General features: G+C 37.8%; 1 protein-coding gene across 24 annotated transcripts in view; it reads left to right on the top strand.

The window, feature by feature from the left end:
- The window catches only part of epb41l3b (erythrocyte membrane protein band 4.1-like 3b), a 56,749-nt gene that overhangs the window by 2,121 nt on the left and 28,921 nt on the right, over positions 1-25,707 (top strand). For 19 of the 24 annotated variants that reach the window (XM_044218506.1, XM_044218500.1, XM_044218515.1 and 16 more), the window contains exons 1-3: positions 9,062-9,185; positions 18,052-18,227; positions 22,475-22,618. In XM_044218506.1, coding sequence (XP_044074441.1) covers positions 18,063-18,227; positions 22,475-22,618 — 309 coding nt within the window. In that variant the 5' untranslated portion in view covers positions 9,062-9,185; positions 18,052-18,062. Of the gene's footprint in view, positions 1-9,061; positions 9,186-18,051; positions 18,228-22,474; positions 22,619-25,707 lie in introns of those variants that run through there. The other 5 variants (XM_044218501.1, XM_044218498.1, XM_044218496.1 and 2 more) reach the window with 3 other exon arrangements.

The following is a 25,707-nucleotide window of genomic DNA, read 5'->3' as shown; positions in this document are numbered from 1 at the left end:
AACCAGTGAGAAGAACACAGAGCGAAAAAGATATCTCAGCTGTAAAACAACCAAAACTGTTCCAAGGTGTAGATCTATTTAGGAAACGCAGGCATTATGTCCAACCAGGAGGGTTCCAGGATGCTGTTGTCTCACAGCATGATAGCTGGCAGCATACAAAGGAAATGCTACACTGTTTGTCATAATCACATGACTGTAAATTCAAAATTGAAAGTTGCCTTCACAGATTAGCTAGTAAACACTGTCATATATACTGTAAATTATGTGATACCAGCTGGTAACATGGGAAAGTGTATTTAAATTTTGTGGGTGACCATGTTTCTTGCCTGGTTTTTCCAAGCCGGGCCACTGGAACACAGGAAGGTTGTAATTATGGGCAAGCAGAGGGGAATTTCCAAAATCGGACTTTGACTGGAATGCAGCATTTGTACCAAAACTGTATATTTCATCAGGCATAATGTCTGAACATGTTGTTTAGGCATTATGATTGAAAGGACAATTTTGGTGCCCTACAGTAGAAAACATCTTGTGACCCCAATGACTTTTGCTTAGAATCAGGGAATGAATTCCCCCTAGAAATTCCCTTTTGAATGTTATTTCAGTCCTTGCTGTCTTTTAGGCTCCTCTGCACTTCATAAAGGATGACATAACAAGATTAAATCTTCTTTCTGTGGCTCAAGGAAAGAGTCATTCATGTTTACTGTTATTGCTTGTTCTGCTGCAGACATCTAAGGCTCTTGGAGGCTCAACAGGAGAGATTTCCTACTGTCGTTTTGATGTAATGTTGCCAGTGATAAAGACTATCTCCGACTATTCATCTTAGGAATTTGAATTGATACTACTGTTAGTTCAGTTCATGATCAATAGCGCTGGAGAAGTCATTATTTTACCTGATGCTCTTTGATGCTATGACTCATTGTGCTGTGTTTGATAAAATTAAGGATATGGAAGAGCTGTGTGTGTGAGTCAGAAATAGGGGTTAAAGGTTAAAAGAAATAGTGTGCAAATCTCTGCCATTATCACGATTTAGTGATAAGACATACAAAGGTTGGAGTAAAGTCATTTCTGTCGACATTCTTTGGAATAAAAGGGATGAGCCAAGTTGAATTATTACATAACCTTCCCACGGTGCACATACTGTATGATCAAGATGGTGGGTTCATTATTAAACTCCCAATGGAACTAAAAAATTACTTTTTTGAACTCTGTAGCTAATTGTTAATATATTACCTGCCTTTTAACAATACATATACATACAAATATTCATTTCATTCATTTTCTCACAACTTAAACCTATTTTTTAAATCTAATGCGATATACCATTTTGCATGCTGAACCCAATATTTCAAACCAATTCCAGCTGCAACTAACAATTAATTTGTTATCGATTAATCTGACAGTTATTTTCTCAATTTATCGATCAATTGTTGTGATCAAATGTCCATCACAATTTCCCTAAACCCAAGTCAACATATTCAAATGTGTTGTTTTATCCAATCCATAGTTCAAAATCCTAAGATATTCAGTATATTATCATGTATGATAAACAAAAGCATCAAATAGTCACATTTGAGAAGCTGGAACCAGTGAAACTTTGACATTTTAGCTTAAAAAATGAAATAGTTGATATTATCAAAATAGTGGCAGAATCTTGATATTTTTACCATAACATCAAGAGCATCAGCCTAAAGTGTAAAATGCAAATTAAACCATTAACACAGATTTTTTTGCCCTCAGGTGTACAGTCGTTCAGTCGGTTGAGCTGAACTTGACTCGTGAGTGCAGTGCTGCTTACGATCACCAAAGCCTTCGGGGGCTAGAAGAGATAACGCGTATGACTCAATCTTGTTGAGTGGAGAGATAAACTTATTGGGAGTCTTGTTATCTCCCAGCATTGCCTGATAACTTGAGAGCAGTATGGTGCTATCTTTGCCTTATAAAGCTACAGCTCCTGGGATGGCACCTTGACAGTCACAGGGTATTTATAGTGGAGAGTGGGGGTTGGCCTCAAACTGGGCTCTCTTTGAAGTCCTCCTCAAATGTGCTTTTGTAAAGGAACTTTTGTTTCCTGCCAAAAACTCTGTTGCACTGGTACCAGTTTGCTATATTGCTATCAACATTCAGGCACTGACCTTCTTTTTGTCCTTGCTTAAGTATATCCAAACCTTTTTTTTTTTTTTTTAATTATTATCTAACTAGACACAGAAAACATAGACATGCATTATAGCCCGACCGATACTAGTCGATACTGGTATCGATGTTTGGGAGCCAGTCAGTCAGTCCACCACTTTGGTCCAGAAATATCTCAATAACTATTGGCTGGATTGCCATGAAATCAATACAGATGTTACAAATGATCCTGAAGGGGCCACGAGTAACACTGGTGATCTCTTGACTTTTCCAATTATTTGGTTTTTCACCAAATACCTGCAAAACTAATTACATTCCCTGCAGCCTCAGCTGTACTTTGTGTCAAAGTTTGCCATTTTTTGCATGCTAACATGCTAAACTAAGATGGTGAACACGGTAAACATAATACCTGCTTGATATCAGCACATTAGCATTGTGAGCATGTTAGCATGCTGATGTTAGCATTTAACTCAAGCACCGCTGTACCTAAGTACAGCCTCATAGAGCAGATAGCATGGCTGTAGACTCTTTGTCTTGTTTTAACATACATACTGAAGTGATTACTGTATTTTATTTTAGGTTTACAAGATCAAATTAAGTGTAGATAAAAACTGCACGTAACAAAAACAAGTCATAAAAAAGCCTGACTGAACATATTCTGTCCTTGTGGGTTAGAAAGAAAAGAGACATGATCCAACATCTTGGCCTATGTTGTCAAAATGAAAAGTGAAAAGTGATGTTACTACCTCAAACACTACATACACTGCTGCTTGGATGTCGGGCTACTTAAATTGTTCTCCTAAGCTGAAATACTGATATCCATAGAAAGCTCTCAAGGGGAAGAGTGATTCTAAATACTGCTGCAGTTTTTTTTCCAACCACACATTTAATGTGCTGCCCCTCCCTTTCTCTGAAAAATGCATCATCCTCAATCACTTGACAGAATCATTGGCCTATGACTTTCCAAAGGTTACAAATACAGACCACATTTATGATTGCTCAAGATAAGATGTGCTTCCTACATGCAAAAAAACAAGAAGGGAGTGCTCCTTACCATCTTAATCCCTTTTCCCTTTTAATCTGCAGTATCTACCCTTGGCTTTACATGAAAGAGAGCCAAACTTGAAAAAACTGACTTAACAGGAGGTGTAGTGTAATGAGGTTGTGCTCAAGATAGGGGGTTGATTTGGGAGCTTTGGCTTAGTTTGGGGTGTCAAAATCAGACTCTAATTTGGCATGTATGCATGCTGACCTGCAACCCTTTGGGAGTGAAGGTGTTTACAGCTGAGTAGAGCTGGACAGCAGGGGATAGTGGCTTTGGTTTGTTAGTTAGGGTTGAAAAATAAAGTGGAGCTGGAGCCAATTCACTTTGAGTTCATTCAGTTCAAAGTGTAATTTGAAACAGCAATTAACATGATAGCCATAAAGTCTCCATTCTCAATAATAGATTCATATATTGGACGATGGAACTCCTTTAGATTGAAACATCAGCCTGAAAGTGCTCTAATTAGAAATGACTTTATTTCAGGATAACAGATTGGCATAAATGCAGTATGCATCATGTAGTGTAGCGAGGGCCCTGTTTATGGTGTCTCTGTGGGCGAAAGCCTGAAGACAAAATGGAAATGTGATTCTGTGTTTGGGCAGAGATCCTTTTAGACCAGCAATTATTTTCCCCCAGACCCCGGGGATGGCAGGGAGTGCTGGCCTAGACTTGTTTTTTTTTTTTTTTGTTTTTTTTATTGGATCACATGAGTGATTTGCCATGTATTGTAAGGGACATGCTTCAATATAATTATGTATTGATGAAGTGCCAGCTTGCTTGTTCTGACTGCAGCACAGGAAATTGGATTGCTGTAATGAGGTTCATAAGGTTACTGATTTTAGAGACTGACTATATACACACATTCATATACACATTTTGTGACATTTTGGATTTGCTGATTAGAATTTGAGGCTAATGTGTTTTTTTCCCTAAAACTTGGCCTTGCAGAATGACCTTTAAATACTACTACTGATTTGAAATTAATTTACTTTATATACTTAAGTTAAATTAAACTTTAATCACTGAGTGCCAAATTGCTGTAAGAAGGAGGTCAGTATAATATAATGTAACTTCCCTCCTGTGTAAAGTTTAAAATCATGTAAAATAAAAGAAACAGAAGCAGTATTGCTAGTTAATTTTATGTGAGAAGGAAAACATACAGTATGTTCTCCAATTATGCTAATAGAAAAGACATTGGATTCAAGGTTAACTGAGTTCAAGGTTAGGCTAATGAGCAGATGAGCTGTACAGGAAGTAAGTGTCTGTACACAGCAGAAAAAAAAGTGAAGAGTTAAGCAGCCACATAAGCTAAGTAGAGTCCAGAGATCACATGTTGTCTGTCTTGTGTGGTATTAATCATTCTGCTGACCAAGGGCTGCTCTGGAGGCTCTGAGGAGTCAAAGATTTGCACTTATCTGCAAGTCATACATACAGAAAATGAGGTCTAGGAGACAGAAAAAACCAAGAATGTCTGATATTTGTATAGAGGTTTGGGCCTGATGTTTCTGTAATCTTTTACTGCAAACATTTCCTTAAAGTGTCAGTTATCTGGAAGACTTATGTCTTTCCATTTAATCTACTTCCCATAGATCATTTGTCAAACACAGTGGGTGATACTATGATGTGAAGACATCATTTCATGTGCAGTGGAGAATTTTTCCTAAGAAGGATATTAACATATTACATTAACTAAAAAGAAAAAGATTATAACCAAAACATGGGATAGCAAAGTGCAATACCATTTGACTGACAGGAAAACAATAAAACTGGTCAGCAGTTACTCACTTTCACCGAGGAAGGCCTGAGCGTGCTGCCTGTTTTATAATACACATTAATCAAAAAAATAGAAATGAAGTATGCTTTAATATTTTACTGCTTTAACTGTCATATTCCAGAGGTTCCGTTCACAGAAATGCTAAGTGGATTTGTGTCCATGTACTTTTCCAATCTACATAATGACTTTTCTTGGAATTTATTGGGATTTTGAAACCGTAACGTCAGCCTACTTTTCATCCTGCCTTTGCTTTATAGAACTAGTCTTTGACCTGGTTTTTTGAAAGCTTTGCTAGTACTGTTGATAACACTTCACAGCTTTTTGCAGCTTTAATCTGCTATTAGCTCATTGGGGTTAGTTTTTTGCTCTAGACTGACAACACCAAAACAATGCCATTGAATATAAAACTGTGAGTAGCAGCTTCCCATCACAAAAGGTCAAACAAGTCAACTCCACACCAGCAAAATGGCCTAGAAACAAGTGACTGGTGAAGAAAGTCAAACAGTAGGCAGACAGCCAAATACTTTTCTCATGAAACCAAGCCTTAAACACCAGTGAATATTAGACTTAAATTTTACAGGTGGACAAAAAAGATTTCTGTTTCCTTTGATCTGTTTTTGCTAGATGTGCCATTAAAAACCTGAAAGGCTAAATGCTCATATTCTTTTTTTCACAACAGACTTTTTGACATATTAGTCCATAAAATGAATAATGGCCACATTCTATTTAGATGTGCACATTCCTTGACCATGGTGTTGTGCCTTACACAATACCTACACAGCCTGCGTAGTCGTTCGTCTCTGTTTACACAGGATGCGTTCAAGCATAGTATTGAGTGTAGGTCACCAGCGTTTTGGCAGAGCTCATTACACAATCACTGTAGTTACATGTGTAAAACAGAAGAAAATAGACTTGAAGCATTAAAAGATGCTTCAGGTTGCGTTTACACGCGCATAGCGCAAGTAAAATATGAGCCGTTACTTGTACTTTTGTTTTCTTTCGTAGTCTTTTGTCTGCGCATCACTGTATATGATTGCATTCACTTTTCATTAGCTAGACTTAGTTACAGTAGGGTACCTTGAAACATGCTTTTGAAATGAAATTGTCCTGACTTGATATCTGCAGAAGTCATGAAAGTACCTCTAACTAAAAAAGGATTCATAAATTAAAGTTCCATTGCAATTAACTGTTTTTAACAATGCCAGTACAGTAAGTATTGATATTTTCTTTGGAGACAAGTTAGTATGTAACCCTTCATTTCCAATCTAAAATAGTTTACTGTATTACAGGCACACAGTCACCACCCATTGGCCAGACGGGCCATGATGAGCATTGTCTCAGACGAGCAGTCGGCTCATGACAATACTGCACCAGACTCCACCAACTCTAAATGTAGATAACAATTGTTTGGCTGTGCAGAGAACAGACATCCCAGCTTGTTGTTACTGCTTATTGTATGTATGTATTCTCAGAGAGACATATTGTAGTGATGCACACATGTGAATTTGTTTTTGGACTTTAAGGAAGGTTTATCATTTACAATAGCGTATGTGCTTTAAAAACAAGAAATGAAGGGGGAAGTGAAAGAACCTAATGTTGGAGAAATATCACAGCATGTGAAGTCAGTATTAAATAGACACAACAATCCATCACCTTTACCATAATGATCGTTGAACCTGTACGGCTGCTTCTTGTCATATTGTCACCTAAGTAAATACACATTCCTTGACCTTTTATGGTTACTGGAGCTATCACGTTAGACTCCGCAATGACACTGCAATGAGTTGTTACAGTGTCACTGTGAGAAAACTATCCGTCTTACAGCCCTCCTCAGCTATTATTTCTCCTCCCAGCATTGAGGGTTACAGGAATATTTTGTTACATCTGTTGTTAAGCTACTGCAGCTCTAAACCTCACTCTCCTTATAGGTTGTTGCTTATAAAGTTGGTGTTTTAGGAATTTAAACTTGCAGCTAATTTAAATCACTATTGTAGTGTGAATTATGTCTTTAGTGTAAAACATTCATTGTTGTTGTCATTGAGCTTGTTTTATGAGCTGTGCTACAATTAGCTAGAAGCTGAATGAGGAGCCAGCTGTCGGGCTACTGTACATAAAAGTTGCACTGTGTGTGTTATTACATTTACTGTCTGCAGAGCATGTCTGCTATGTGTCTGTCACTATTTAGGGAATTCATGTACATCTGTAGCAGAAATTTTTCTGAAGCCGTAATGTGCATAACTGTGTTTTTATATTTGCATTAAATATAGTAGTATATAGTATATAGTAAGTGTTGGCATGTGGTATACTTCTTGAGCATGAAAGCAATTAGATCAAATAAAAGTCAAATGGGTGACCAAGTTGGGTCAAGTTCCCACTGGGAGGCAAAACCCACAAATCCCTAGAGGGAACAACCCAGACACTAATTAAAAACTTGCTTTTATGTCTGTATTTGTGCATGCACACCCACGTGTATGTACCTAGAGGAGGGTGGCAGATGTGTGCGTGTGTGTGTGTCAGTATGTTTATGTGCTCACTCATGAATTGTTTTAATATTTCTTGGATTATGTTTTTCAATTTGGAGAATATTTGTGCTCCAGACTGGGTGCATACAGTCTTTGAGAAGTCTATTTGAAATCCAGTAACAGCAGTTCTAGTGTTTTGTACTATATTCTGTTCAGTGATGGAAGAAGTAGTCAGGTTCTTTACTTGAGTAAAATAGCAATACCAGAATGTAAGAATACGCCATTACAAGTGAAGCGTCTATATAGTTCAGAAGTATTAAGAATCAAAAGTAAAATTATGCAGCAGAATGGATCCTGTTAGTGTTATATTACTGGGTTATTGTTACTGATGCCTTAACACATAAACAGCATGTTTATTAGCTAATTTCAACTACTTTTTATATGCTGTTGGGTAGCTTAAGCTTTAGCAATGTATCATATTTTATTAGCTTAATAAAGCTTCTGCATGCAAAGTAACTAGCAGTTAGATAAATGCAGGGAAGTAAAAAGGTACAATGATTATTATTAATTTCTAAAATGTGGTGATGCAAAAAACAGAAGGAAAACAGACTTTGTGAGCTGTGTAAATTGGGGGAAGTGGAAAGTGAGTCCAGTTTTCTTCTTCATGCTATGATGATTAAAGATAAATCAGCACTTTTGATTTTTGTCTCAAAAGCCTGGAAAAGAAAGCTAGATGGGCTGTTCGAGTAGTATTCCTCTGATTTCTTTAGTATTACACAGTATATGTTTTGTCAGTGATTTTTAAAAAAAAAAAAATGTTATGTTATGAATTTTGTTGTAGACAATGACAATGTCTAAAAATGGGAATGTGAAAGTATTTAAATTGTTTATTTATTTATTTATTTTAACTTTTTTGTAGTATTGTTTGCAAATGTATATGCAGCATTCTGGATTCAGCTTACATGGATTTGTGGTATTTTCTTTGTCAATTTATCTGCTGATTACTTTCTTGATTAATCATGTAATCTATAAAATGTGAGAAAATACTGAAAATTCCCAAGGTGATGTCATCAAATAGCTTTTTTTGTCCAACCAAAATCCAAAAATCCAAAGGTATTCAGTTTACTGTTAGATAAGGGAAAGAAAAGCAGCAAATGCTCACAACTGAGAAGCTGGAACCAGAGAATATTTGTCATTTTTGCTTGAAAAATGACTTGCATAATAAATCGATTATAACAGTTGCCAGCAATTTTTTTGTCAATCGATTTTATCGACTCATTGTTTCAGCTGTAGTGGTGTCTTGTAAGCCCTGGCTGGGCATAGGTGTAGGCCTATGCATGAGAAGAATTAATTCATATGAAGTAGCATTAAGTGGAATTAAGTAAAATACAAGTATCTCAAAATTGTACTTTGAGTACAGTACTTGAGGTAATGTACCTTGTTACATTCCACCACTGATTCACTTTCATTTAATTACATTTCCTTGTTAGTAGAGATTACTCTAACTGCTTTTCCCCAGTAAAACAACAAACCTCGTGCCATTTATTGCCATGCTGTGTGTGTATGTGTGTGTGTGTGTGTGTGTGTGTGTGGGCGGGGGGTTTAAAATAATGCCCCGGCTGTCCTGATATCCCACAATTCTACTCTCAGCTGCATAGTGGAGTTTGATAGGCTGGTGGAGAGGGGGGGACTGCAGCAGAGTAGCGCCGCTGTCAGGAAGCAGAAGCCCACGAATGCAACTCGCATGACCAGCTGAACGAGGACGGTTTACCTGGTAATAAACCTTCCTTTTTGCTGCTTTTCTCTTCTAATCTCACACTGAGGCTGCTTTATAAGAGATGCGCGCTTCCCGGTTTGTACAGTTCTTTGTATTATTTCCTCTCTTGCCATGTAACTGGTCGTCTGACCACAACACCCCCGGCCGATGACAGATAATTAACATTAAAATACACTTCTACTCTGTTCACTCAGGCGGAAAAGTCGAGTGGACGTGGCTAACTGTGTCAGAAACATTGCTCATAACCTTTTTTATCCCGCCGTTTTGCATTGTAGCCTCTCGGTGCGTAACACTGTAGCGATATGTTGATGTTTTTGGCTGAATGGGCTGCTTAAAGTGGCCGTTATTTTGAAGCTAAAAGTCAAGGCTTGGACGGATATTTCAAAGACATAAACCGCTTAAGGTAACATTACAGTAGGCTAACGTGCTCCAGTTTCGAGGCGGAAAGTGGGTGAAAACAATACGATAGAGATGCTTTTTCCAACCTTTAATGCCCGTATTTTACATCAGTGAAGGACAGCGCTGAGTCACTGGCAGACACTGTAACATTTGAAGACAATTAATGGATTAAAATTGCTACATTGTCGGAGGATAAGACGACATACTTGGGTGTTTCTGATCTGCAGTGCGGTAGGCGTGGTTAGGGCCAGAATGACACGGTTCTGGATCCTCTTTTAGCATCCTCACATCCCATCCAGACACGGATTGCAAAGGCCGGAGTCTGACTTTACAATTTAATTAAGATGCACAGTGAGCTGTTGTTACAGTAGCGTTGAAAGGCAGCAACATTGTGGGCCTTGTTTGCAGGCTTTCATAGTTAATTCATTGAGAGTGCACCTTTTGAGCACAGCCTGAATTTACTTTAACCTGTTAACAGTGTGTTGGAATACTGAGATCCTTATCTCCCACATTTGCTTAAAAACTGCTGACATTCCTTAATATATATGATGAAGATCAAGATCTGCAAAACCCCAAGTTATGTAGGAATAGTGTGGCTTTACAGGGATAAACCACCAAGTCAATTAAAATCAGCTTTATTTTTATAGCCCAAAATCACAAATTTGTTTCAGGGGGCTTTAAGATTTCTACAACATACACCACCCTCTATCCTGAGACCCTTGATAAGGAAAAACTACCAATAACATGATTAGGTCTCTGTAAACTTAATACAGAGACACAATGGGGTCGTGTAAAGGTAAATAGCAACAGCCTCTTTTCATTGTTTTTGTCTGTAAAAGGTCAACAAGGGTGATTAGATTTTTAAAGCCAAAAATGCCATTAAAAACAATATATCATCCACTCAGACTGTAGCCGGTCTTTCCAAGGTAGAATAGGCCCCTACAGAATGCAACAGTACATTTTTAGATGTATAGTATAAACATATGTTTTCAGTCAATTAACAGAGAATTAACCAGCAACTGTTTTGATAATCAATTAATCATTTAAGAAAACTCTAGTTCCGGCTCCTCAAATATGAAGATTTTTTTTTATGTTTATCATTGTAAACTGAATATTCTTGGGCCATAAAGAATACAACATAGAGGTGAAACCATAAGCCAATCGACAGAAAATGAATGAACTATTTTGATAATCAGTTAATCATTTGTCGTTTTTTTTCAAGCAAAAATGTTAAGATTTACTGGTTCCTGCTTCTCAAATGTGAGTATTTGCTAGTTTTCTTTGTCTTCTATGATATGAAACTAAATATATTTGGATTTTGGACTGTTGGGTGGACAACACAAACAATTTAAATATGTCAACTTGGGCTCTGGGAAATTAAGATAATAATTAGTTGCAGCCCTATTTCAGTATATCCCTGTGGCTAGGCTGGAGTATTTCCCAATGAGCATATACTGTCCAAGATATTTATGGAAGACGAGTGCTGTGTAGACATGTCCCAGCTGATGTCAACAACCCAAAGGCTCTCTTGCAGACATTATTGATAATCAAGTCACCGCTGATTTACTGATTACCTATAGCTAATCTCATAAAATGCTTAATCCCTATTGGCCAGCCTCAGCCCCTGTATCAGAGGTTTTTAGCTTTTCTTCAAGCCACCAAGATTTGGTTCTAATCTTTGACATTAACAGGGGATTTCCCCTTTGTCAAAATTAGCTGTACAATTGGATTGAGAGCTACTAACTCCAGCGTACACGTATTTCCGGAATTGTTTCCCTGTCGGACACATTGGTGATGTTTGTGCCAGGCTTTCAAGGAAACCAACCCTGGCCTTAAGGACTGCACGCCAACAAAGATGCGCTGATCGTGTCATATAATGAAGTGCACAGTCAAGTTGAGATAACAATAAGTTAGCTGGTCTTTCTGTTGTATCCCTGAATGTCTTACTGCTAGATACAGTAATGACAAGAATGTAAACACAGCAAGTTGACAGGATTTATGGCCTCCTCAGCAAAAAATGCTCTCAGCTTGGAGTCGCCTTCATGTTACCAGTCTACCTTCCCCAGATTCTGCTGTTGAGTTGTGCAGTGTCTCGTCCAGTTCAGTCTATAAGGGTTCAACTAAAAGATTTTAATGAAAATTAATGAGCACTGAATGAAAAGCCTCTGAAACAGCTACTAAAGTAAAAAATCTAATGTGCAAAGACATTTTCGTTTCAGCTGTTATGATACCGTTTTCATGGAAGTCTCAGAAAAGGGCCTCCATCATTTTAAGCAGTGGATGATATGAATGGTTTATACACTCAGTTGCCAGTTTATTAGGTACACCTAGCTAAAACTAATGCAGTCTAATGCTAATGCAAACTAATGCATTAGACTGCATTATATTTAGCCAGGTGTACCAAATAAATTGGCAACTGAATATGCACAAAGTGTCTTTATCCCAACACTACTACAATAATAAGAAAAAAACAAATAGCGATGTCTCAAAGCATCAGTCTTGAGATGTTTTGCTGAGTCACTGATGTTACAATTTTTGACATTTTGTAGCTTGATAGGATTTTTTATTTTATTTATTTATTTATTTTCCAGAGGGTTGTTTTATGGTTGACCGTCTTTGTTAGCTCTCTCAATGAAATAGTAGTTACCAGAACTGTCTCTACACTTCATGTTTGTGCTTCACCAGAGCCGGAGAATGTTCTGGCTGAACCCACTGAGGTAGAAAACAGATCTGGGTTGTTTGAATTTCTTGAATTGTTAAGGGCAGGACTAAACTGTGCTAAGCTGTGAGATGTTATTGAGGGACATTTTGTACATGTCTTATGCCCAGTTCATCTTTCTGTCAAAATTTCTATCATTAGCTTATAGCTTGTTAGCTAGGCCAATCCCTTGTTGTTACTGTTTCTTACTGAAAAACAGGAAGAGTCTAACTAGAGTTTCAAACTAACAATTAAGTTCCTCGTGTTGCTTGTTACCCCACTTTAGGTGGACTGACGATCAGGTACAGACATGGTGGCTGGTGTCATACTGTTGCCGCCTCTTCTGCTGTCCATTCCAGTCTTTCTTGTTTTAACAGTTTTAACTCAGAGCTCTTTGGGGACAATGCAAGAGAGCATATTTGGCAAGAGTCTTAAAGGTTTACAAAATTCTAGGCCCGCAAATAACAATTATTTTCACTATTGATTAATTTGGTGATTATCTTCTTGATTAATTAAGTAATCAAGTATTTGACCTATAAATGTCATAAAACAGTGAAAAATGTCCATCACAATTTCCTAAAGTCCAATGGGATGTCTTTAAATGTCTTGTTATGTTCGACCAGCAGTCAAAAACCAAAAGAGGTTAAATTTACTACAATGTAACCCAAAGAGAAGCAGCAAATCCTCACATTGGAGGAGCTGAAACCATGAAAATTATGCAGTTTTTGCTTGAAAAATTACAATTATTCCATTATCAAAACTGTATCATCAAAAAAGTGTCTTCTCAAAAGTAATATCGACTTCTGTTATCGTGACAGTACAACCTCTCACCAGTGGTTGCCATTAGTGGTGGCACTCTATGCATGCAGAGCTGAATCTAATGTTGCATCTATTATAAGTCACTACGGTTAAAAGTATTCACTGAATGCCTCAAATGTAATGTAAATGTTAAACGACAATACATTTTGGAAATGGATGTGGTTTGACTACAATAGAACATCACATTCATGACAAAACATATCAATAATTTTGTTTGTTGTTTAGAAGTCAGGAAAGTTGAAAGCACTTTGGGGATCTGTAACCCCTCGACAGAGGTCTCATTTGAGTGGTCAGACCAGCTACATGGTATCCTGTTACAATAGCTGGGTTTCTGTGTGTGACAGCTGTCAGCCCTGCAGTCATGTAGCAGGGTCGCATCATATACGGCAGGCCTGCTCGGGATGGGCCTTGACGTGTCAAAAAACGCCAACCATTCCCCTCCATGTAACCTCCATAAGCCCCCGCGGGGGGTTATGGGTGTGGGGGCAGGGGTTGCAGGGATGGGCCCAGCTGTGGTGTACTCCAGCTAATGGCACTCAGCACAGATGGCAGTCCCTCATCCTCCCGTGTGTGTGTGTGTGTGTGTGTGTGTGTGTGTGTGTGTGTGTGTGTGTGTGCGTGTCTGTGTGACTCCATGTGCACAGGCCACTTTCCAACAGTATGCATTACAATCACAAATGGACCTTAAAATGGCCGTTTGCATGCACCAGGCAGCACCACAGCATTTAGTGTCAGTGATCAATTATGTAATGTAGATACATATAGCCACTGCTGAGCTTTTAGCATGGACATGAATATCCACTGCAGTCGGTTGACTCACAAGTCTGTATGAATGTGATTTGATTTCTGATTTAATTGGTTTGTTTTTGTTTAGCGGCAGACGGCAGGTTTGATTAACTGTGGGTTAGTTTGATTTGTACTGAAAAGAAGAAATGGGCGGGTAGTATTAATGATGTAATTGTTCTTCTGAGGAAGGTTTGTTTCTGGAGGAAGATATATATAGTTTCTACTTGTCCTTCCTTAGAAGTCACATCACTGAGAAATTTTTATCTGCAAGCACAACTGAGAAAACATGTGCTTTCCATTAGGTGACAGTTGAGTGAAAAGCTTTTTTAATGTGGTAATCTGGGAGATAAATTTGATGACTTCTTTGACACCGAGTGCTCATGGTTGTTGTATTTTGCATTTTCTGTAGGCCAGGTTTGAGTTTCTTTCTCTTCTCTACATTCATTTCTTTAGTCTGTTCAGTCATGGTGGCTGTCACTGTTTATGTTAAATGCTGAGTTATTTTTATTAATTCCTCAGATTTACTGATGGAAGAAACATATGCATCACCTCCTGTTAAGGCTGGGCTCCGATAGCTGGTTCCGTTTTGGACCCCGTCAGGCAAAATACGCGGATTCATTAAGCTCCGACATTAACAACTCTCTTATCAAACGTTTTATCTCTGCTCACTCTTTTTTTTATTAGCAAAGAGCAATGGAAAACATAGAGGTAGCAGCTTCTCATTTTTAGGCTGTAGGTTCAGATTATGAACATTACCAGACACTACAGTTAGCACTACTGTGTGTCTGTGTCTTCCCAGCCAACAAAAGGTGATTAGACATATTCTTGTTGTGGTTATTTAGCCTTTAGTTACTTGCAAATGTTGGAAGGTAAACTTGGATTCGATACTGGATTTGAATTCAATAAAATGCTATCACACCCTATCTCTCATTCCTGTGTGCCTGAGAATTTTCCACCAGCTGTTTCTGACAGCAAATGTAAAAGCTTTCATGACCTGAGAGGTTGAACCTCTGCTGTGCAAATATTAATCAGCAATATAGTGGCACATGTTTTATTTATTTGAATGTGTCAAAGATGATTAGATTTAAGTGACTTTACATTTGTCTTAAGCTGAATCTTACAATCAATATGATAATGCTATATTGGTGCAATTATCCACCGCTCCTGTATACTAGCAGTAATCCAGGGCACTAAATGAGTTCTGAATACAGCTTTCTGAATGCATAATGTATGTGCCAGTCCATGGTGAGGGGCACACACAAGGCTTCTGTGTGTGCTGTTGTGTGGCCCTGTGAAGAGTGCCTGTCACCAGTGACTGAACGTATTCTTCCTCCATTTCTATGGTGCTAAGATGTTCCTTTCCTCCCCTCCTACCATAGTTCCTGTTTCATAGCGGGGTTAAGAGAAGCAAAGGTTATAGTAATCATCTGTCAGCTGATTACTGAGCCGCTTCTCAACACATGACACAACAAAGTAGCAGAGACATTTTGACAGGACTCGCCTTGGTGATCTTTTAGAATTAGTTATCCTCACTTGGAAAACATGCTCCTTTTTAAAAGCCAGGCTTGGAATTTGGATCTTGTGACTTCTTTACTTCATTCACATTGCCACTACTCGGGCCTGTAATCTAGATTTGGTAATCTTAATGGCTTTTTTATAGTACCTGAAGTTAATGAAGTTGAACATTAGAACGAGTTTGATCTGCATGTTGCTTTGAGTGACCCTTGATGCTCCCCAACTTCTATGAAAGCAACGGCAGAAATGCTGAAATAACATAAGAACTTGAGTGTTTCGACTCTTTCCCCAAGTCCAGATTTACCGCTGTTTTGAGTAAACATCATTCTGATCTATTCAAACACTACAACTCTCTGTTCTGAAGTGGCTTTTGTTACTTGGCAAAGCTTGATTTGGCTTTATATTGTAATCTTAAGTAATCCCATAGGGATTCAAACCCAGTGCTCATTAGCAAAGATGAATTACCCTTTGGCGTTACTTAAGAACTGTATTATTCTGCATTATAATAAGCGGTAATACCAAATGAAATTGAATAAAGACAAATTTTAATCGTTTGTGGAGTCTACATGCTAATAATCACACCTATGGGGCTTTATATGAGACAATAAAACATTAATTTCAGTTCAGCTCATTTTGAAGTAATGTGTCTGTCACAGAGTGTAAAACGAACAAAACAACATAGTGGCATGATGCATGAGGCATAGACTCCAGCTGTTAATAATCCAGCTATGTGCCTCCCAGTGCTGTTCACAGTAGGACACGTGGAGTTAGGCATCTTAAATTTTTTGAAGTTTTCTGGCTGAGGCAGGTTTCTTATTACCAATTATAAAATATCTTTACCCCCAAAAATGCTTGGGGCATTTCAAATTAATAAATACCTAGTGGCTTTCTTTTTGTTTTGCTTTTGCTTAGTTCTCCATTGTAGTTGTTTCACTTTTTCATTCAACATGTCAAAAGTTTTGGGGATCACCTCAGCCCACAGTGTTGCTTTTGTTGATCCAGAGGCTGCTGTCCCCTGCAACGGCTGGAAGTCTGAGATCCTCCCCTGAATCCTCCCACCCCAGGAGTAAACACGGCCCTATAAATAGAGCTCAAGGAGAAAGAGGCCAACAGCAGAATGACAGGCATCTGTACTACAAACCCCAGACTCTCTGCAGCGGAGGCCCAGTGTGCTGTCCCGCACACATGCCCTCCAAACCCCAAATCCCAAAGTCAAACCCTGTGGGTACGGTTAGCACAGGGGCCCCCAGTGCAATCCATCCAATCTGTCATCTTTGTTTTGCAAAACTGCCCATTAGATGTTTCCTTTCATTACCCAGTTTTAGGCCCTTGGGACCCTGTCTGTCACTGGTATGCTGCTATTCAGAGGGAGAAGGTCATGCCAGGAAAGATGTGTACTGGTGTAGTTCAAATACTTAGGATGGTTGTGTGTAAATACTCTGCAGAGAAACTGGGGGGCCATTAAAAAAAACTGTGCAACATTGAGGGAGGAGGATTTTATTTTAATTTTTCTGCTTAATTGATTGTTTCAGAGCTGACACAATCAGTTAAATAATCTATTAGTCCATTGCTTTTCTCTTCTTTTTTTTTTCTCTGATTGACTGAATATATTTTGGTTTTGGACTGTTGGTCAGACAAAGCAAGACATTTGAAGATGTCACCTTGGGCTTTAGGAAACAGTAATGGACATATTTAGACTATATTTAGACTAAATGATTAATCAATTAATCGCAAAAATAACCCTCAGATTAATGAAAATAATCATTAGTTGCTGCCCAAAATTGATTATAAGATTTAAAGTAACAAATACCTTTTAGCAAGTTTCCAGAGTCCAAGTTGTTGTCTTCCAGTTGCTTATTTTGTCTGGACAACAAGTAGAAAACACAAAAGGAGGATTCCGTTTTTATTGATTTTAAAATGGAGAAAAGCTGCAGATCTTCACTTTAGAGAAGCTGCAATGTAAATATGTTTGGCATTTTCATTTGATAAATTATTTTAAGTGAATAATCAATTAAAATGTTAATTAATTTCCTCTTAATCGTGTAATTATTTATTTATTTTTATATATAGTAAGTGTTCCATTAGTCAATTGACAGAAAATTAATCACCAACTTTTTTGATAGATGATCGACTGTTTTAGCGTTTTCCAACAAAATTGCCAAACATTTGTTGATTCCAGCGTCTCCTCTGTGAGGATTTGCTGCTTTTCTCTCTTGTATGCCATTGTAAACTGGGTCTTGGGTAATCTTTGGGTTTTGGACAAAACAAGATGTAAGCTTGTGTTGGGGAAAATTGTGACAATAATCCTTAGTTGTAGCCCTTGGTGAGAGTGTTTTTAAACCAGTTTATGTGAAAATACATACAGTATATTGTAGAAAGGGTGGATGTCAGAGCACCAGCAGTCTAAGCACTTTCCATTATCAGCTGCTGACACTCCTGAAATTATTGAGAATGGGACTTGAGTGCACCTAAGCCACTTACATTAATTTCACTTTTTTATTATGCTGTCAAACAATATCCACATCTCTGCATTTGCATCATAGAGGAGCTTAGTCACATGGCTGAAAAGCGACTGTAGATCAATTCATAACAAATCAGCTGACTCATCTAGTTTTCCCCTTTACCCTTCTCTTTCCTCCACTCCAGCGTGATTTACCATGACAACTGAATCAGGCGCAGACTCGGAGGCCAAGCAGCCGCAGGAGAACAAGGAGACAGAGAAGGGGAAAGCTAAAGCAGCAGCCGAACCCACCTCACCTCAGAACCAGCCGGAGCAACTTCCTGCCGCCGCCGGACACAGCACCCCGGCCAGGAAAGAACAGGTCAGCATCTTCAGAACCACAGTCACCCCTTTTGAACTGGGACTACAAAAGGAGGATCCAGCCAGTTGTCACTAACAGCTTGAATTCAGAAAATTAAAATCATTTACCATGCTTGCAAAAAACACTTTAGAAAAAAAACACCCTCAGTTATTAGAGTGTAAACACTGCACATATTGCTTTGGATCAGGCTTGAATTTGAAAAAAACATTACACACCATTCATCCCACTCCTGAATGAATTGTCTTTGCATGAAATGACAACGAACTAAAAAGAAATATTGATGACATGCCCTCAGTGTTATCAGTGGTGATTATGGCCCCGCATCAAATGACAAGTGACATTGACAAGTAAACTTGTCTTTCAGTCAGTGCTCCGTGCTTTTTATTTTGGAAATGTGGTGAAACACAGATTGAGGAACCCCCAACGAAGTGTGGAGGTTTTCATTCCCAGCATTACATCAGCTGATTGTACTAATTAACACTTTACACACATGTGGGAAGAATGAGTAAACCGAGCTACTGAAGTAAAACATCACTGTTTTTAGCCGTTGATGGTTTGGGATCTCTGGTTTAGAGCAATGAAATGAACACAAATCACTAGGGCTGCAACAATTTGATTAGTCAGGTGACAGAAAATTAATTGTCAACAAGTTTGATAATCCATCAATCGTCAAAGTAATTTATCAAGGGAGGAAAAAAAGGTAAATATTTGCTGGTTCCAGATTTTCAAAATATGAAGATTTTCTGGTTTTCTTTGTTTTATATCATTGTAAACTAGATATCTTTGGGTTGGGAAGTTATTTGAAGATGTCACTTTGGGATTTTGGAACTTGTGATGAGCATTTTGTACTATTTTCCAACATTTTTTAGATTAATCAATTAATTGTGAAAAATAATTACTTGATTGTTAGTTGCAGCCCTACAAATGACAAAATGTCAGCAAAGTTTGATTGTTCTGGAAAAGCTTGGTATAGTTGACTCATTGATCCGTGATAAAGACTTTCTTTTTAAAAATGTCATGAGTAAAATTTTTTTTAACAACGGTCATTTCCAAAAGTATCTTGTTGACTCACCTTGTTTGTAAAGCAATGTAGTAAATATCCACCTGCAAGCCTGTGGACTAAATGGAACTTTTCATATACTTGTATAAAAGAGTGATAAACCTTCATTTCGGTGTCTTTTAAAACCAGTGATCTCTGTTATGAAGAACAATGTAGCCTGCAGTCTGTCCATTTTATGTCTGAGGCAGCCCAGAAGCTACTAATGTTATTTGAACAGTAAGTGCTTCTCTGCAGATTTTGGGCCAAACAGCCTTCTGGGCTCACTATCTAATCGATGTACAGATTGAATTTCCAGTGCTTCCAAAATGCAGGGGGGCTGTCTCAAACTGAAGGCACATTCTTGCTTATTTTCTAATTTACTAGTTGAAAGAAAAACAGTGTGACTAGCTGTACATGCAAACAGATTTAGTCTTCAATATGTGGCAGAAGACCAAATCGTTGGCAGTAACAAAATTGTGAAATGAAATGAAAAAGGTTAAAGGAAAGGTTAGACTGAATGTGATAGTGTGTGTGTGTGTGTGTATGTATATATATATATATATATATATATATATATATATATACACACACACACACACACACACACACACACACACACACACACACACACACCAATGTGAAGGTGTGTGTGTGTGTGTGTGTATATATATATATATATATATATATATATATATATATACACACACACACACACACACACACCTTCACATTCAGTCTAACCTTTCCTTTAACCTTTTTTCATTTGGATCTTATTTAGAAATTATTTTCTGCTCTCTAGGTAATCAGCCATCCACAGATCAATGGTGGTGTGGCCACCAACTAGTGCAGGTAATTCAAACTTCAAATGTAAGTGATTTAGTTAGGATAAAACTGTGCCTTGAACTATATCAGTAACAATTTTGTTACTGCCAACGATTTGGTCTTCTGCCACATATTGAAGACTAAATCTGTTTGCATGTACAGCTAGTCACACTGTTTTTCTTTCAACTAGTAAATTAGAAAATAAGCAAGAATGTGCCTTATATATATATATATATATATATATATATATATATATATATATATATATATATATATATATATATATATATATATATATATATATATATGAAGGTTCTCAGACTGCATAAGAGTGGGGATTAGCTCTGAGCCGCCATGTCTTATTATTTTTTTATTTATGTGACATTTTGGGCTTGTAGCTGATGGTCTTATTTGAGAATTTAGAAAAAGATGGATTAAGTTTAAATTTGTAGATTTCTGTCTTTGGCAGTGTGGCATTTATAATGATGTGGAAAAATGTAAGTATGGAAACGGGGATGTTTGATGAGGAGAAGAAATAGAGCATGAGTTTACACATGAATCATAATGGGCTGTAATGAGAGCACAGCAGAAGCAGGGCGAGGTGATGGAGATTTTGACATACTGTGTATACTGAGGTAACTATCCCATTAATGGTTCTGGTTGTATCAGGCCACCATGGCCTTATGACAATATTGGATTTACAGGATTTTTTGCATGAATGTGATGCGTTATAATATGAAATTACTCACATCGTTTATATCATTTATCTATATTGCCCACTCTTATGCATGACTATAGCTCACGTTTGTCCTTGATTGACATTTGTTATGTAGAGTCAACAGCCACGCTAGCGGCTCTGTGAGGCTGTATTTGGAAACAGCCTTGCTTTGAGCCAAATGCTAACATCAGCATGCTAACATGCCCACAATGACAATGCTAACATGTGAATGTTTAGGAGGCATAATGTTTACTATGTTCACCATCTTAGTGGAGCATGCTAACGTTTGCTAATTAGCACTAAACACAAAGTACAGCTGAGGCTGATGGGAATGTCATATTAGTTTTGCAGATATTTGATCACATAGTCAAATAGAAATTATGACCTGATGATGGCGCTAGATGAAAGGTTAGGGAATCAGAGTTAATACAATTCATCCACAGGGGACCATGCATATCTATACAAAATTGCATGGCAATCCATGCAGTAGTTGTTCAGATATTTCAGTTGTTACCAAAGTGGTGGACTGACCGACCGACATTGCCATCCCTGAAAGAATTTAAAAAATGTATCATTTCTGTGCATCACTTAAGGTGTTACCTATTCAGTGGATCCATACGAGTATCCCTTAAACTTTATCTACATTAAACAGCCCTCAGCGTGTCACTCTGAGGATGATGGATGATGCTCTGCCATTGTCGGAGCTGTGTGAATTAGCAGGAACAAGGCTGAGAGAAATCGCAGCACTCGACACAGTGCTGTCAGTCTTTCCTGTGAGACACATGCTCAGGCTGAGATATGTCTCTGGTCCAGCAGGGTGCACATATGAATGAAGTGGCCTCAGTTTACAGTTTTACTACTGTGGTTTTATACACATGTGGTGCTTATTTCTATCGGTCACAAATCAGCAATAAGTGTTTAAAATACATCCTTTGGTATTTCTTGAAAATTCGAACTGAATCAAATCTAAATTATATTTTCACTTTAATTCTCATGCTCTCTAAAGGTGAAAGTAATTTTCTTGTATGGTTAATCACTACTTCTCAGTGGGTCCACAGGGAGAACTGGTCTGCATGAGCTACATTAGATAGGCACAATGTGATGGATATAGCCTGAAGAACAAGATAAGACATTTTTTATATGAAAATGAAAAGGGGCATTAAATCCACTTTGTCTGTGAGTAAGAAGGAAAAATGTCTCGAAGCCAAAGGCCTCTTTTTCAGCATGAAGTCAGTCAGGAAGGGCTTTGTTTTCAGCGAAGTGGAAAATTGGATTTTCTCTATTTAAGACAAAATGGCAGTACACCTTCTCAGTGGGTCCCAGTCTCTATTTTTAGGTTTTGGACATGTGACTGAACGGGTGGTTTTGTCAAAGACAACTACATTAAGAAACTGACATTTAGGGCAGTCAGAGGCAGTTAGGTAAATAAATGGCGAGCAGAGGGTATTTTTTATTTCTGGTCTGTGAACTCTTTCAACCTAAAAGCATTATATTTTCATACAGTGAAATAAATGCAGAGACGTCTCACTGCTTTATTATCTTTAACAAAGAAAACAGAGAAAAGTCCAGTGCAAGAAATATCACAAACATGTGGAAAACTGTAATTATACATGTAAATGAATTATTCAACTCATCACTGTTAAGTGACACTTGTTTTCCTTCTGTCAGGAGCAGCAGGAGGAGGACCAGGTATCCCACAGGTCATCCACCAGTCGTCTGTCCAGGTCTCCTTTGAGAGGAGTGAAGAAGGTGAAGATCATGCAGTGTAAAGTCACCCTGCTGGACGGCTCTGACTACACAGTCAATGTGGAGGTGAGAGACTGCAGGTGGTGTTCGGGTAATGGAATCTTTAATAACACAATTCCTCTTTTTATATTGTTGTGGAGTAGGGGTTGTTTATAAGGTGCTGCACGTGGCATTTTAACACCAGTTACTCAGAACAACACTTATTTTTAGATAGAGGTTCCAACAGCTTCTTCACTACTAGGTCAGTTTACTTGGTTGTTTTACAGCACATTAATCTGTAGGAGATGTGACCCACATGGCAACAGTTTAGGAACAAAGTCATTTAGTAAAGAAAAGATCTAATAAAAAGTGAAAACAATCTCAGTGCTTAGAGGGTAATAGGTGCTTAAAGGGGAAAAAAGCTGTAGTAGTGAAACTAGTGAGTGAAACTGAAACGTGTTTTGCACTGAAATTAAACTGTCACTGCTGTACGAATGATATTTGCATCAGTCTAATAACTATAATTACACCAAGACTGAAATGTCCGTTTGTTTAACCAATTTTATTTAGGGCAAGTATTCTTCTGTCGATTTTACTGATTATAATATATAATATATTATATTATTTATGTTTCGCTTAATGGCACAGTGTAAGACCTTTTTATTTATATACTGTATTTGTTTGTTTATGTACGGGCGACTGTTCCTCAGGAGATATAGCGAGTCGTCCGTTAACCGCGATTGGAGGTGTCCTTGAGCAAGTACAGTCCATTTAATAGGATTGTTACAGGTGAAGGAGGAATGCAAGAGATGGCTGAAGCAAAATTTACAGTCCATGTCCCTGGTTAGACTTTTAATTCCACGTTAAAACCGTTATTAGGTGTGCAATTAAATTCAGTATTCACTTTTCTAATTTCAGTGGCAGTTTGAAGGCATATTTGATATTTGCCCATCAGTTTTACTATAATAATAATGATAATAATAATAACAACAATAAAAACCTTTATTTATATAGCACCTTTCCAAAATAAGATTTACAACAAGCTTTACAGGGTAAAAACAAACAACAGGAGCCATGGAAGTGTTAATCATAAAAACAATAAGAACAATACCACCATCAATACAACAATAAATAAAATAAAGCTATAAAACACAGTAATATAACATAACAATAAAAACAAATGGTTTGGGAAGGTAAGATTGAAGGATCATAGGATAGACTTAGCCATCCTAATCTCCTCTGGAAGGTTGTTCCAAAGTCTGCAGGCCCTGATGGCAAACACTCTGTCACCTTTGTTTTTTAGTCTGGATTTAGGAACCACCAGCAGAGCAGTATTTGAGGACCTTCAGGCCCGTGGTGGTACATGGGGAGTTGAAAGAAATATAGCTTGGGGCCAAACCGTTCAGGGCTTTAAAAGTGATAAGTAAAATTTTAAAATCAACTCTAAAACTAACAGGCAGCCAGTGCAAAGATGATAGGATAGGTGTAATGTGCTCTCGTTTTCTGGTACCTGTTAAAATCCTGGCGGTTGCATTTTGGATTAATTGTAGAGAGGAGAGACACTTTTTGCTGCAGACAGAGAAAAGGGAGTTGCAATAATATAGCCGCGATGAAATACAAGCGTGAGTGACTGTTTCACTATGCTCTGTATATGCAAAGTAAAACCATAAGCACTTTCCCTGCTAAAAGGGTTGAATAGGGTAAATGGAAAAGTTATATTTATTTGGATAAAGAAATAATGCAACATGTGGCACCACTTAAGCCTGGGTTCCAAAACATTAAAATTATGGTTGACAGACAACAGCAACTTCACTGCATTAATATGTAAAAACAAAAGTGTGTCCTACAAAGACATTGTCATAAGGAGCTGAATAACTAACTAATTAGCCCTCTGCTGTAACCTGGTTTTCTCTGTGTATCAGTCTTATGATACTTGGCCTGTTATGTTAAAACAGAAATAAACTGTACTATTTTGACAGCCTTTCTTTAGAAGTAGGGATTTCATGGATTTCACTGCACATTTACATTTGCATTGTGTCAAATTGCTTCGTTTTCCCTACAAAGCTTCTCTATGTAGTCTGGAGAGTAAAAAAATATTCATATGACAGTTCTTAAATGTAAGTTCTTACTTCAAAGCTCATCCGCCATCCAGAAATAGACCCTATGAGGAAAGGAGAGCCTACAATCAGTGAAAAACATGTGTCTTTGTGTTGTAAATATGAAGCTCGCAATACCACTACCCCAGCAGTTTGGCTTTTATCATAATGTGGAAAAATTAAATATGGAAATGGGATGTTTTGTGCGGAGAAGAAATAGAGCATGAGTTGGTTGTTCATAATGGGTTAGAATGAGAGAGGGAGGATATGGGGTTCGGATGGATTCATTATTTTCTGGGCTGAGAGTGATATCAAAAATTAAATATTTTAAATTTAATTGACCAAAATTGAGTTGTATCATCAAAGAGTTGCAGCCAGGTTAAAGCTGTGCTAATTTAACAATTTGTCTCATAAGTCTTGTAAGGTTTTGGTGGATTTTAATGCACATTTGCTTTTGTATTGTGTCAAATTGCTTTGTAAGGTCCCTTTTTCCCCCAAAGCAGCACTATGTAGGCTTGAGTGGAACAATTACTCTGATTATCTGTAGTTTTAAGTATTCAGTATTCCAAAATAACCCCACTCATGCAAGAGCAGCCTGCAATCAGTCAAAGAAAATGTAAGTGTCTGAAGTCTACAACATAATAGCTTCTTTGTGCCATCAACAGTCATTCTTTCTCTTGGAACATTATGAATTCAGGAATAAATCTGAATAGTGAACTTATTTGACATTTCACTCTGACATATTTCCCTCTTAACAATACAAAGTTGAGCCTTTTCTCAAAGTTATAAAACTTTCAACTTTATTCATTCATTCCCAAAATGTGTGCAGACTGAACAGGGAGTACCAGACCGTCCTCCTCAAATCTCCTTTGAGCAGATTACTCCCCACCAGGGGTTTGGATAGAGGGATTAACTGACTGTTTTGGTGGTGGTGGTGAGGTGAGGGCTTCTGACCGTGAAATGGGAGCGTTTGTTGGAGGGAATCAGTGTCATTGACTCTGTGTGTTGGCATGATTACTTGATGTCCCACTGTGGCCAAGGAAGGATTCTTAAGGACAGTGATCTGTTAATGGGAGTCAG

This window comes from Siniperca chuatsi, linkage group LG13, assembly GCF_020085105.1.
Source record: "Siniperca chuatsi isolate FFG_IHB_CAS linkage group LG13, ASM2008510v1, whole genome shotgun sequence".
Classification (NCBI taxonomy): Eukaryota; Metazoa; Chordata; class Actinopteri; order Centrarchiformes; family Sinipercidae; genus Siniperca; species Siniperca chuatsi.
This window is presented reverse-complemented; position numbering and strand designations above follow the sequence as displayed.